Source organism: Micropterus salmoides, unplaced genomic scaffold (genome assembly GCF_014851395.1).
Source record: "Micropterus salmoides isolate LMB-PRFRI ecotype aquatic unplaced genomic scaffold, ASM1485139v1 Ms_hic_scaffold_10, whole genome shotgun sequence".
Lineage (NCBI taxonomy): Eukaryota > Metazoa > Chordata > Actinopteri > Centrarchiformes > Centrarchidae > Micropterus > Micropterus salmoides.
Window position 1 is genome coordinate 8,239,603 of NW_024040041.1, and position 13,092 is coordinate 8,252,694.

The 13,092-nt window shown below is 40.7% G+C and overlaps 2 protein-coding genes across 5 annotated transcripts in view; both read left to right on the top strand.

Moving 5' to 3' along the window:
- Positions 1 to 3,839, top strand: part of LOC119883384 (microtubule-associated serine/threonine-protein kinase 1-like) — a 49,356-nt gene extending 45,517 nt beyond the window's left edge. For all 3 annotated transcript variants that reach the window (XM_038694009.1, XM_038694017.1, XM_038694024.1), the window contains one exon: positions 239 to 3,839. In XM_038694009.1, coding sequence (XP_038549937.1) covers positions 239 to 1,899 — 1,661 coding nt within the window. In that variant the 3' untranslated portion in view covers positions 1,900 to 3,839. The remainder of the gene's footprint in view (positions 1 to 238) is intronic.
- Positions 3,840 to 5,552: 1,713 nt separating this feature from the next.
- On the top strand, positions 5,553 to 12,552 carry LOC119883405 (cysteine protease ATG4D-like). 2 transcript variants are annotated; one of them, XM_038694036.1, is made up of 11 exons: positions 5,553 to 5,701; positions 7,002 to 7,246; positions 7,359 to 7,448; positions 7,538 to 7,711; positions 8,600 to 8,891; positions 8,986 to 9,050; positions 9,896 to 10,023; positions 10,357 to 10,435; positions 10,535 to 10,611; positions 11,418 to 11,537; positions 11,761 to 12,552. In XM_038694036.1, the coding sequence occupies exons 2-11, from the start codon at positions 7,054 to 7,056 to the stop codon at positions 11,926 to 11,928; spliced, it is 1,386 nt and encodes a 461-aa protein (XP_038549964.1). In that variant the 5' UTR covers positions 5,553 to 5,701; positions 7,002 to 7,053; the 3' UTR covers positions 11,929 to 12,552. The 2 variants fall into 2 exon arrangements, with proteins under 2 accessions (XP_038549964.1, XP_038549971.1); XM_038694043.1 differs by having other exon boundaries at positions 8,603 to 8,891.
- The last annotated feature ends 540 nt before the right edge of the window (positions 12,553 to 13,092 follow it).

A 13,092-nucleotide genomic window follows, 5' to 3' on the forward strand; every position in this document is an offset into this window, starting at 1 on the left:
ATCTGTGGTAGGAAAGCACTCTTTAGTTACTTTTTTTCATGTTCTTTATCTGTTGTCATCCTATTTTGTCTCTTCTCTCCTGATCCGTTACATAGTTTCAGGAAGCATATAAATATTTTGTATAAGAAACACATTTTCAAGTTTACTGTGAGAATTTCAAGTCCTGTCAGAAATGCACAAATACAATGACGACATATTGTGATTGAAAAGTTAAATGTATTTCCTCTCCTCTCCTCAGGCACCTCCTCCCAGAGCAGCTCCCCAGCATCCAGCACCCCAAACTCCCCAGCAGCCTCTCACCACATGAGGCCCAGCTCCCTGCACGGCCTGTCTCCCAAACTTCACCGCCAGTACCGCTCTGCACGCTGCAAATCTGCAGGCAACATCCCTTTGTCCCCCCTGGCTCACACCCCCTCCCCGACCACATCCTCTCCTCCACCTCTCTCTGGCCACACGGTAGGGAGCTCGAACACCACACAGATGTTTCCGGTCAAGCTGCACTCCTCACCTCCTGTTGCCCGCCCTCGTCCCAAAAGTGCAGAGCCTCCCAGGTCGCCCCTGCTGCAGCGGGTGCAGTCGGCGGAAAAGCTAGGAGCACCAATTCTGCCTTCTTCCTCTTCATCATCATCGTCGCCTTCTCCTCTGACAGGTGGGGTGTCGTTACGCAAGCATAGCCTGGAAGTGGCGCATGGTGACTACAGGAGAGAGTCCTTCCACTGTGAGCACAGCCTACAAAGTCTGCTAGAGATAGAAGGAGAGAATGGCCCTGCTCCCCCATCTCCTTCATCATCATCCTCCCCCTCTCCTCCCATGGGAGGGGAGATTGGAGGCCTGAAGCCTCTAAGGAGGCTGGGAAGGCAGGAGTCACCGCTCAGCCGTGACACACTGCTCACAGCAAGAGAGAAGGATACTCAAACCACAGCATCTGAGCTCAGCCAGTTGCAAACTGAGGGCACAGCTGCTAAAGCTGAGCCCAAAACCAACGTTGTTGTAAGTCAAACATTATCCTCTGTTGATGTTCTGAAGAAAAACATAAGTGTATCTGCGGTGGAGACAAAGTCCAGTCCAGCACTGGTTTCATCCACAACAGAGGCCAATCCTAGCCCAGGGGACAAACCCCAAAATGCAAGCAGTTCCAGTTCTGAGGCAACAGGCTCCAAGAGTAAACTCAGTGAGAAAATATCAGTTCCTGGCACATCAAAGGGCCTCCAACAACAAGACAGTAAGCAACAGAGTGTTCAGACAGGCAGTGGACCTGCACCTAAAGCTAAGGAGAAGACTGAGGAGAAAGTGAAAAGCACTGCAGGTACAGACAAAGGAAACATGCAGAAAGTCTCATCAGCAGAGCAACCCAAGCCACGTAAAGGCCCAGAGGCAGAAGAGACAGGAGGCATCGTTGGTGAAAAAGCAACAGAGACGACCAAGGTCAAAGGACCTGCGCCCCCAATTCCCACACAGGTTCAAACCCATGCTGCAGCTCATGTGCCAGCTGCTCCCAGACCCAAAGTGGAAAGGGTATCAAACAGTTACCGCGGGGCCAAGGAGGAGAGGGCCCACTTGGAGGTCCTGGAAGAGAATCCCATGTCGCCCTCCTCTAATGCAGCTTCACCCTGCTTGAGCAAGTCTCGCCCTATGTCTCCGGGAGAGAAAGCCAGCTTTGTCACCCAGCTCACGAGTGTGGCCAAAACAGTGCTCGGACCTATGAAAGGGGGATTACAAGAGGGAGCCAAGGTAAAAGACACCTCCAAGTCAAGCGAGGAGAAGCGAGGGAACACGGCAGGAAAACCAGAGGCTCCATCTGGGGGCGGGCGTCGGGGGGCGCAGACAGCCACATCAGCAAGCTCTGGCACAGGCCAGTCTGAGAAAGGAAACAGTCGGAGCTCCAAGCATCATTTGTGATACAAGAGCTTCAGAAAGAGTCAGACTCTCCCATGCAATGCCTTTTACTGTAGCATCACACCGACATATCACAAATAAACATGACTTTGAATGGAGGGGACACAGAAATGCCCGAAGAAATAACAGATGACGTGACATGAAGATGTGAACAAAGATGCATCAGTCATGTTGGAAAACGTGCACTCATGGTGTCATAATGTAAGCCCGTGTATGTACTGTATGTTCATCACAATGTGTTGTGTATATAGGAAAAAATGTCATAATGCATGTCTGACGCTGTATATGGAAAATGAAAGAATATTTAAAAAGATGAAGAATATAAAGCAGACCTTAAGGTGGTGAACACTGTGAACATCTTTTCAACCGACCACAACAGACAAACTGTTAACTATGTGTAAACAAGCAGAATCCAGTTATAAACGGGCCTTACTCCCATTTCAGATCAGCTACAATTGTAATTTAGTTCATGTGTAAGTTTTTACTTTGGTTGTAATTGTAGAAGACAAACACACACTGTATTTCCTTAAAGGTCAGTTACTGAAAGAGAATAGGCTCATGTCGTGTAGTGAGGAATAGAACAAACAGGACCCAGATACCAAAATGCTTGCAGTGATGTACTTTGTGGATGGGCCAATCGGCTGGTTTGCTGTAGATCTGTTTAAGGGCTGAATTTCAGTGGAAAGGAAAGAGGTAGGTGAACTTGCACAGGGACACTATGCAATTTGCTAATAACGCCACTTTTTTTTTGGTGTCCCCAATTACTCAGTTTACATTGTGCTGCGGACAAGAAGAGAAGACAGAGAAAAGGGTTGCAATAAGACGAGAAAACACAGCGATGTCTCCATTGATAGTAGTGAAATGTGCAATGATATATTTTAGGCTGTTGAGTTAGTGTGTTCGGAGTGCAGTGAGGAGAAAAATTGCGGAAAGAACCATAATGAAAGTAGGCTAGAAGATGCTCTTTCACTCGCTCTTTTCTGTTTATGCAGATGTACGGTATATTGTGTAATGTTAGGTGTGAAGGAAAGTGCCAGTCTTTTTATTTAGAGATAATGTGACTGTTTTTGTTTACACTTAAATGTATGATAATATGCAATCCAACAGTGCCCAGGTCCATAAAACTGAGCACCCTTGTCAGTGAAATAGAGGTAGACTATACACAAAGCCAGGAGTAGTCTTGTTTGTTCTTGTGTATTACAGAGAAATGATCTTGTTCATTTTGGGACACCAGGCTCAGACCTGTCTTAGACTGCCTCCTTGTGGGCAGCTTCTCATGACACCAGTAGTCCTGAGGTACAAAGAATAATAGGTGTAGTCTGATTTCTTCTGCCTGTGGATCTTTCCATGTCATATAACTATTCGGATGCATACTTCCTTTGTTGATGAACACATGTAGATCAATTTCAGATGAGTTTTGCAGTCTGAGTTTAAAAAGTCTTGAATTTATCCATTAGGATGTAGTGGGCATCAGAAGTGTTAGCCCAATGTTTGGACATTAATCACTTGTGGTTTTGTGGGTAATGTGAAAAATCTGCACTTTATTTTGTGTCAAATATTTTTATTTACTTGTTCATTTAATACTTTTTCTATTTGTTCTATTGATTAAAGTGTTTTATTTATTCAAACGTTTTTACATAACATCAGTTAGTGAATTTCTGCGTTACTGCTGAAATTAGTTATTTATAAATTTTACATTTTGACTGAGAAACCTACCAAATCTGTGTGGCTGCCCCATTGTGTACAGTTTTGACTCTGTCATTCAACAAGTCCAAAGTCGTAAAATTACTGTCATGCCCATCTTGTCCAAATGTTTGACTTCTTTTTTTCTAGTTCTTGTTGTTTTCCATTGCATTGCTACATATTTATTAGCCACCATTGTGAAATAAACCAATGCAAAAAAAGCCTATAGTGCAGAAATGTAATAAAATGCAGAGAAACCCCTTGTTTTGTCTGACCTTTTTTTCAGATAAAACTACATAATGGTATAAAATGATCATCCAGAGGGGTAATCAGGGGCTCCAGCTGTCGGAGGGTAGGATTAAATATTGTTTTGTACACGGCTGTGACTTCATGATAGTATCTAGGTGTACGAGGCTTATAAAGGGGTATCGCCCAGTTTGTATACATCTGCAGCTGCTTTTTTTCTGGATCAGTCATAACGTGCAAAAACCCACACAACTTCTGTCTGTGGTAATATCAAGGTATTTCTTTGTGAAACTTTAAAGTTTTTATAATGGGATAACCACAAATGTGGCCAAAGAAGTATTTACAGTTTATAGCTTATTCAGGTATGACATTTATGTGATTATAGGCAATGTTAGAAGCCTATTGATGCCATGCCATAAGTGTTTTTTGGCCTTCTTTGCAATTTTCTGTGCCAAACAATCCAGTCCTTTTATTTTTTTTTACCCGTTTAAATAGTCCTACTACAACCCATACAAGTTTTCACTTGCCAAATAGTGATTGCAGGATCTAGCCTACTTTGTGACTGACAGCTTGTTTCTGCCTTGGATAACTTTCTTTCACTCACACTGATGGTTAGCCTATATTTTAAACATTCCTTCCAGTGATTTTTACCAGTTGAAATAGGCTAGATTTAAAGGGCCCCTACCTGATTAGGCTTCTATAATGTTTTTTAATGACTTGATTTTATTTTAGCCAAACCATGACTGACTAAGAACATTATGTTCCAGGGGAGTGGGTTAGGGTAACCGCAGTTAGTAGCATAATCTACACCCTTGGCTTTTCCCAGTAGTAAAGGTAGACATGAGTATTCTGCAAAGGAAAAGAGAATGGTGAATTAATGAGCTAGGAGTTAAAACAAGTATAAATAAATAAATAATCATTAATTTTGCTGACGCTTTTATCCAAAGCGACTTACAATTGCTACAGGGGTGGTGGTTAGGAATGAGGTAACTTGGGAATAGTTATAGGCCTACCTATTATCTTAAACTCTACACAGATGGGTCTAAGAACAAGGATTGTGTGGGAGTAGGTGTACGTCCCTGAGATTAAAATATCTACGTCCCAGTCTGACAAGTAAATAATATAGCAGAAATAGTGTCAGCCAGTAGGTTGAAGAGGTCAGACCTGATAGGGTAGTTATATGCAATTGATTCAAAAACTGTCAGACTCATTGAATTTTATAGCTTGATAAGACTCCATAGATGTGGTATAGAGGTACAGGTCTATTGGATGCCAGCACTTGAGGGGTTGAAAGGGAATTAGTGTGCTGATAATCTAGCAAAAATGGACATTGCAAACGGTAATAACAGTGGGACCAGTTCCACTTGGAAAAGGAGAAGGGAATGGAGATGTGGCAGTATGTATGGGGGAAAAGAACAGTGACCATGGTGTGGACTGTGGAGTTAAAGAAATTGTGGAACCTGCCATGTTGCATTTCTATAGACTAGGGTAAACAGGAAGGCACGCTTTACTTTATTAAGTGACTTGAGGTTGGTAGGAAGAATTTAATAATGACATGATGTTATCTTAGGCTATGTGCGTGCAACTTAAAGTTGTTGGCGATCCGCCAGCAATCCGAGAGAAGAAGAAGAAGAAGAAGAAGAAGAAGACGAAGAAGATAATCCGCGGCTCACTATCATTGGTCCTCTGTTGACCAATCACAGCACCGCCAACACGTGACCAGTATAAACAGGAAGTGAGTGGGACAAGTAGTTCACTGCTCTGCTGTCTTTCGTAGATTATTTAATCGAAACGAAAACGGGCTGGCACCTTCAGTGAAATTCATTCAGTGACTTGCTCTAATTTAAGGAGACAGAATGACCATGCCCGAATGAAGGTAAAAGATGACTGTCATGCATTAATAATTTTAATAAGTTTGGCTGAGCGCGGACGGGCTCTGAAGTTCGATGCCAAAAAGTAAACGGGTGGACATTTTTATACCTTACATGTTTTTAGACCTCGAGTTGTATTTAATTCGTAGTATCAGAAATCTTGCAGAATAACATGTCAAGAAGGACAAATGGGCACCATTTTGTCTTATTTTGTCTAACCAGCAGTTTTTAAAAGTTACATTTCATCACATTAAGTCACTGAAATGATCAACAGACTTGCCATTGATTTATTTTCTATCAGCACTTCCAAGCATGTAGTACTATACAGAGTATCTGTATGAAAGTAACATAATTGGGGATTTTATTGTGCGAGTTAAATATAAACATCTTCAGCTACAAAAGCTCTACATAAGTTGAACATTTTACCACATGTATGATTGTTATGGATGCTCTCATATAGGTTTTTGAGCGGTGGGTTAGTTCTGACATGGAAAAGGAAGGAAAACTTGATTTTTAACTAGATATTTTTTTAATGTAGTAGCCTACACTCATGATGGATGGGGATGGAAAGTAACTAAGTACGTGTTGTGTAAGTATTTAAGTACTGCAGCACAGTTTTTGAGGTAGGGCTACTTGTACGTGAGTGTTTCCATTTTATGCTCCTTTAATCTACTCTGCTACATTACAGATTGTAATATTGTACTTTTTACTCTCCTACATTTATCTGAAAGTTCTCAGTTCATTTTCTGATTAAGATTTTATATAAAAAAGATATGAAAACCTAATGAAGTACAGCACATTTGCAAAGATTAAACCAGTTTTCCAGTAGGGCTGCAACAATTATTATTAAAATTATTTAATAATTAATAAGTACTTTTGCAATTAATACTTAAAGTACATTTTGCTGATAATACTAACTCTAATTTAAAAAAATTTTCAGTGCAGGACTTTTACTTATAATGGAGTGTTTTTACATTGTTGGATTGGTATTTTTACTTAAATAACTGAGTACTTTTTCAACCACTGATTACACTACTGGTTTATACAGTGACAGTGAATGTGTGACTGCTGCTTGTTGCAGTCATCCTGTCCTACTGCAGCTAATTGGACATATCTGACATTCCTTGAGTCACACGGTGCGGTCACATGGTTTCCCTCTTTGCTAACTGTCATGGAGAATTATTAACATTTACCCATCAGTTCCAGGGGCAGAACGTTTTTACATTGCATGTGGCTGAATAACCCATCAGGGTCTTGTGTCACATGTATGTGATGTTGTTTTATGTTCCTTCTGTGTCTTCGTAGGCTGCTATAGCGATAAGGAGCAGTTCTCCAGTCTAGGTCATCTCCAGTTGTTATGAATCCCAGCACCTCCTTAGCTCACTGTGAGGGCCAGTCCCCTGTAGACGACCAAATGGACGACTGGCTCTTCCTCTCCACTGAATCTGCTGGCCCTCAGGTCCTGGCAGTGAGCAGGGAAGACCGGGACACAGAGGAGCGAGGCAAACTCAAATCCAAGTTGGTCTCGGCATGGAACAGTGTCAAATATGGTCTGACATAGTAACTGTTTTCTTTTGTTACTATATATTAAGACCAGATCTGATTGTTACCTTTTCTCTTGTCAGATAAAACTGTTTTCCTTCCTTCTTCCTTTTTTTAAAGCTTCAGGCTGGCCCTTGATGCAGAAATCCAAATTCAGCAAGAGTTCTCCTGTGATCATGCTTGGACGGTCCTATGAGTTCAAGGATAAAGGTGAGGCCTTCATACCTCCTGAAATGATCTCGTTCATGTGATTCTAAAACCAACCGGAAATTTTAATTCAAGCTCTGTACCTTTGTCAGAGGAGAGAGACTGTTTCCGTCGCTCCTTTGCATCTCTCCTGTGGTTGACGTACAGACGAGGTTTTCATCAGCTGGCGGGCTCCTCTCTGACCACCGACAGCGGCTGGAGTTGTGTTTTACGCACGGGGCAGATGCTGCTGGCACAAGGCCTGCTCCTACACCTGATGCCACCAGGTGACAGTACACACAGGCACACTGCAGTGTTATCTATCTTAATATCATTGTCAGGTAGAATCAGATGCTGTGCTTTTTAGCTAGGCTAGTTAGCTTTAAGCAGGACTAATTTAACTGGTGTTTTTTTTTTTCTCCATTACGATTTAGATTTAGCTAAGATGTTGGAGCATCAAAATATATTTTTCAATTACTGGAAACTGTTCAGAAAAGGTCTGTAAATTAGCTTCAACCAACCTGCTGTTTGGTTTTTATGTCTGTTTTGTGCTGTTTGTTTTGATACTTTTTTTTGGGGGGGGGGGATTACACATTTAATACTTTTTATATGTTAAAATAATATGTCAAAAAGACAGATTCTTATCTTGAATTTTGATCAAATATTTAGTTATTGTGGCTTGGCTTTTTATGGCAGTACAGGGTTGTCATGCTAATTGTGAACATAAGCAGGCTTCTAAATGCACTATACACAAGTGTAAATATCTGTACAAAAGAGAACAAAATAAGAAAATATGATATTGAAGTTTCTGTGCTGAACGGGGGTAGACGTAGGTCACATCTACTCATAGTCAAAAAAAATTATAAAACCATAAATTCGCAAAAGAAAATCAATACAATATTTTTTTGTGATTGGACTAGAAATGTGGGTCCATAGTAATTTAGTAGTTAAAGAACACCGTTACATAGGGACTTAAAATATCAAAAGCTGCAAACTGTCAGAGTACATTTTATTCCCCTCATTCCTGAATGACAAATTGTGAGTGAAACCACATTTTCTTCTCTGTTAACGACAATGGGAAAACAAAGCAGTCTATCCAGGTGAAAAGCAGATATCAGGTGTGTCTTTAGTTACATAGTACAAAACTTATTTTACTGTATCTTTACTTTCATTTGGAGGTTGGACTTGGTCTGTGAGCCACCATGCGGTCAAAGATGACATGGACCTGCTGGTGAATCGTTCCGCAGACGGTGGACAGCGTGAAGGGCCCAAAACGAGGTGTCGAAGGCTGAGCTTGGATTCCTGCTTGGACAGACCCATGGAGGCTAAACACAGAATGGTGGTATCGTGGTTTGCAGACCATCCTACAGCGCCTTTCGGGATACACCAGCTGGTAGAGTTGGGCAAAAGCTCAGGGAAGAAGGCCGGGGACTGGTACGGACCTTCCATTGTGGCACATATCCTCCGGTGAGATGTGAAGTCATGATTTACCAGTCCAATTATCCTTACCAACGTTTATAAAGATGTAACATCCTCCAGTAAATTTAAATTTTTGTTACAGGAAAGCTGTGGCAGCATCTGCAGACCTTCCCAATCTAGTCATATATGTTGCACAAGACTGCACCGGTGAGTAATGTCTTCAATCTGTGTATTTGCTCTCTCCTCTGATGCAAATGCAGCTGTGCTCAGGGACGGACAGTTGTACAAACAGAGAATTGGATCAGTGTTATATGCTTATTTAGACATTCCTCTTTATTATTGAAGAGGTATTTCATTTTAGTATTTTTTTTTTAATTTTATTTAGACAGTTGTAAACTAGAGAACACAGTTGCACATACTGACAGCCTCATAACTATAGTTTTAATACAAAATGAAAATGGTCATAACTCACTCACCCTCACTAATCATGTTAGCCTGTATAGCTCCATTTTGGATTACACAGTAAAAGCAGCTGAGGAAAATACTTTTGAGCTGTAAATTGTTTTCCATCTGAGGGAGATGTTTTTTATGAAGTACTTTTGGGTTCCCTCGCAATACATTTTGCACTCCATACATTTATAACTCAGTACTCCTTTCAAAACAAAACTGACAGTAAACAGCCATTGACTGTGAGCACAGCTGGGGCTGTTTTGTCCTTGGTGAAGCTGTGGATGTGGTTATTGCTTGGTCCACGGCTGCATATGTGGTTAAATCTATGACGCTATAGATATGGCTTCGGTAGCTGTACTGTGAAAACTTTTTAATCCTCAACCAAGTCCAGTTGCTCTTAATTTTAACCTTCTTTGGATATCTTTACTTCTCCTATTAACATTAGCTAAGAAAGCCTTATCTACACATATGACACATGTGACCTCCAGAAGGAGTTCAGGAATACAGTAACTTCACTGTAATGCTCAGCCAGCACACTCATGTCAACTCACTCAGGAGTTACTGATCCATGTGGACGTATACGTGTGTCTCCGTGTTTTCAGTCTACTTGGAGGATGTGACAAAGTTGTGTGAGCGGCCTCTCCCGCAGTCCTGGAAGTCTGTCATCATCCTGGTTCCTGTTCGGCTTGGAGGACAAGATCTCAATCCCTCCTACATCACCTGTGTCAAAGTATCCAAACCATCTTTTATACATTCTCTCCAATATACATCCAGTGTAAACTGAGTAGTTTATTGGGAAACATTTAACACCAGTGGTGGGGTCCTTGTGGCTGTAATTCTTTTACCAGTTTCCACCAAAAGTAGTACAGCTACACTATAATTTATTATAAAGTAACTGATTACAGTATTTTAACTTTGGGTTTCAGGTTCAGTAATAAAGCAACATCCCCCTACATGTTACTCTGTAATCTGAAAAACGAAAAATCCCTGCTCTGAAGCAAGCAAACAATGATGGATGAATGAGAACAAAGAACAACAACTTATTCCTTGATCTTTTCCATAGAAACTCTTGACATTACAATGCTGCATTGGAATCATTGGGGGGAAACCAAAGCACTCTTTGTTCTTCGTCGGCTTCCAGGGTATGTGCGGTACAATATAAATAATAATTACTGTGCTCATCTGTTTGACGTCAGTCCTTTCACTTTTTATTCCTTCCCCTTGGCCCTGCTGTGCAAAAGATGACCATCTGCTGTACTTGGACCCTCACTACTGTCAGCCCACAGTGGATATAACAAAGGAGAACTTTCCCTTAGAGGTATGAGGAAGTACTATTTCTCTTCTTTTTGCTTTCCGTTTTGTTTCCTCCTGTGACAGCTGTTAACCAGTGGGTTCCCAACCTTTTTTCAGATGTAGTCCCAAAGCCTTATTAGATGACCCTTCATCAGTACAATTCAAAGTACCCTTCATCAACACCGCCAGTCATGTTCCAATTGTGTTAATTTGAATTGATTTTAAACTGCATTGAATTAAACACTTTTAACTATATAATGGATATTCTTAGAAATTTAGCTGCATGTGTTTTGGTTTGTTTAACTTGCTTTCAGACTACTTGTTGCAGAAGCTAGATATTTCAACCATTTATCCATTTAAGCAAACTGTTTCAACCATTTATAAATTACTTCTAGCTAACATTCGCTAACTATTTAAACTTCCTTTATTTGTAACTCTTTCGACTATTTATCCAATACTTTTGGCTACCCCTGCCTTCGCTGACTTTTAGATATTTCACTTATGTATTTGTTATTTTTAGCTATTTTGACCTTTTAGCTATTTTTTACTTTGAGTTGTTTTGACCATTTATCCATTCTTAGCTTATCTTTTCAATCAGTTATCCATTATTTTCAGCTAGCTATTTAGACTAATTGCAACTCTTAATGTACTCTGCCATCTATCCATTTATCTCCTGGCAACTGCAAAAGTACCCCCTGAGTTACAAGTACCTGGTTGGGAATCGAATCGATAACATCCACATCAGACCTAATAGAAATATTTTCTGACTCCAATGAGACTTATTTCTCATCAGTATTCTTTTCTTGTGCTTCGTCTACACACCACTTGCAGTCGTTTCACTGTAAAAATCCCAGGAAAATGGCTTTCTCTCGCATGGACCCCAGCTGTACCATAGGATTCTATGCTAAGGACCAAAAGGACTTCAAATCACTGTGCACAGTTGTTAATGAGGTATGTGATTGGGTTATTTGGGTCTCTATTCATGGAACCCTTGGATGGTTAAAATGCAGCTGTGTAGTTTTTGGATAGTATAGCATAACTCAATATTTGTCTCTTAGTGTGCAATTGTCATACATGCAGAAAAGTGATGATGTCATTTGACAAAACAAAATGTTTTAGGGTTGAATCTTGATTGTCTTGAACTGGTTGAGTTATTGTTCTGTTTCTCCCATAGACTCTCTCCACATCTGCAGAGACATACCCCATGTTTATATTTGCAGAAGGAAAAGGTCAGGAGGAGGAGTCGGCAAGCAATACACCCACAAACAATGTCACCTACATCCAGAGGAAGAACGAACGGAGAGGAACCGACACTAGCATGGACGAGTTTGTTCTGTTATGAACATAAGAAGATAAACTCTTCCCTCAAGGCTGTACAGTGATCAATGATGTGACAGTTAAGCTGTGTATCGACTACTGAGCGTAAGAACAAAGTCCTCAACATCCACTAGCAGCAAGCTCAAGGGACTCCCTAAAGGTTTTGTAAAATGTTCAGGTAATATTTTTTTATTGCGGTTTTGTGCTCATTTGTGTTTTTATTTATTGTTTTAAGAGGAGAACATTTAGATATTATTCAAATTGAAGGGTGAAGGATGGTTTCTGTTTTGCCATCTCAGCCTTTTTGTGTTCTTGAAAACTTAATTTATTCAAAAGAATAGAAATAGAATAAATGATAATGATTTCCTTCCAGGGACAAACTTAAGGCAGGTATTACTTTGAGAAACACTCTCTCACTGTTTCATGTCATGTGACAGGATGTGCTGCCTTTGAATGGATTAGAACATTGGATTCCTGTGAACATGTGACTCACATGAGAAACACAGAAAGAACATGGCTTTACTGGAGAAGAAGTTAAATGTTGTGAATGTACTCTTGCAGGAAAAGGACAATTTACTGAAAATATTATTATTAGCGGGATCGTTTTATGCTGTCTTTTATCTGAATAAAAACAATGTAAAGACAAAAAGACCGGAACTCACCACAACACCATCCTCCTACACCGTATTTACATGGTACCTATAGTTACTAAGTTATTACTGTGGTGTAGTGGTGACTTTAAGTGCTGCTTTCTGAGCTTTTAGGGACTGTCTGAAAAGTATTGGGGTGGCAGGCAGATCTTTTATAAAAAGCAAGGTCCTACGCTGCATGATAAATATTTTTTTTCTGACTCAATCCCCTCTGCCCCATACCTAAAATAAAATATTAGTAACATGTACAGTAGCATGCTGGACTTAACATAAGGTATGCAGGTTAGATATTTTGTCCGACTTTCGCCGGCACTGCAAAACGTCACCATGTCACATGACATTAAAACCTCACTGGAGCAAAGCACATTCTACCTCCGGCTAACAGGAGGTAGAATGTGCCTGACTGGACGGCAGTGCTTTTATGCCCTGCTCCTGCAGTCGGCAACAGCTCACGTTTGACTGTTAAGTCGGCAAAAGTCAGCCGCAGTCCTCTCGAACGCACCTATTGACTTTGGTGATCCCCCAACTTTTCCTCAATC

Excerpts from the sequence above, each read along its gene's own strand:
- LOC119883405 (XM_038694036.1), top strand. The coding sequence starts at position 7,054 with ATGAATCCCAGCACCTCCTTAGCTCACTGTGAGGGCCAGTCCCCTGTA. Across the intron at positions 8,892-8,985 it reads ATTGTGGCACATATCCTCCG|GAAAGCTGTGGCAGCATCTG; the intron begins GTGAGATGTGAA and ends TTTTTGTTACAG. Across the intron at positions 9,051-9,895 it reads TGTTGCACAAGACTGCACCG|TCTACTTGGAGGATGTGACA; the intron begins GTGAGTAATGTC and ends CCGTGTTTTCAG.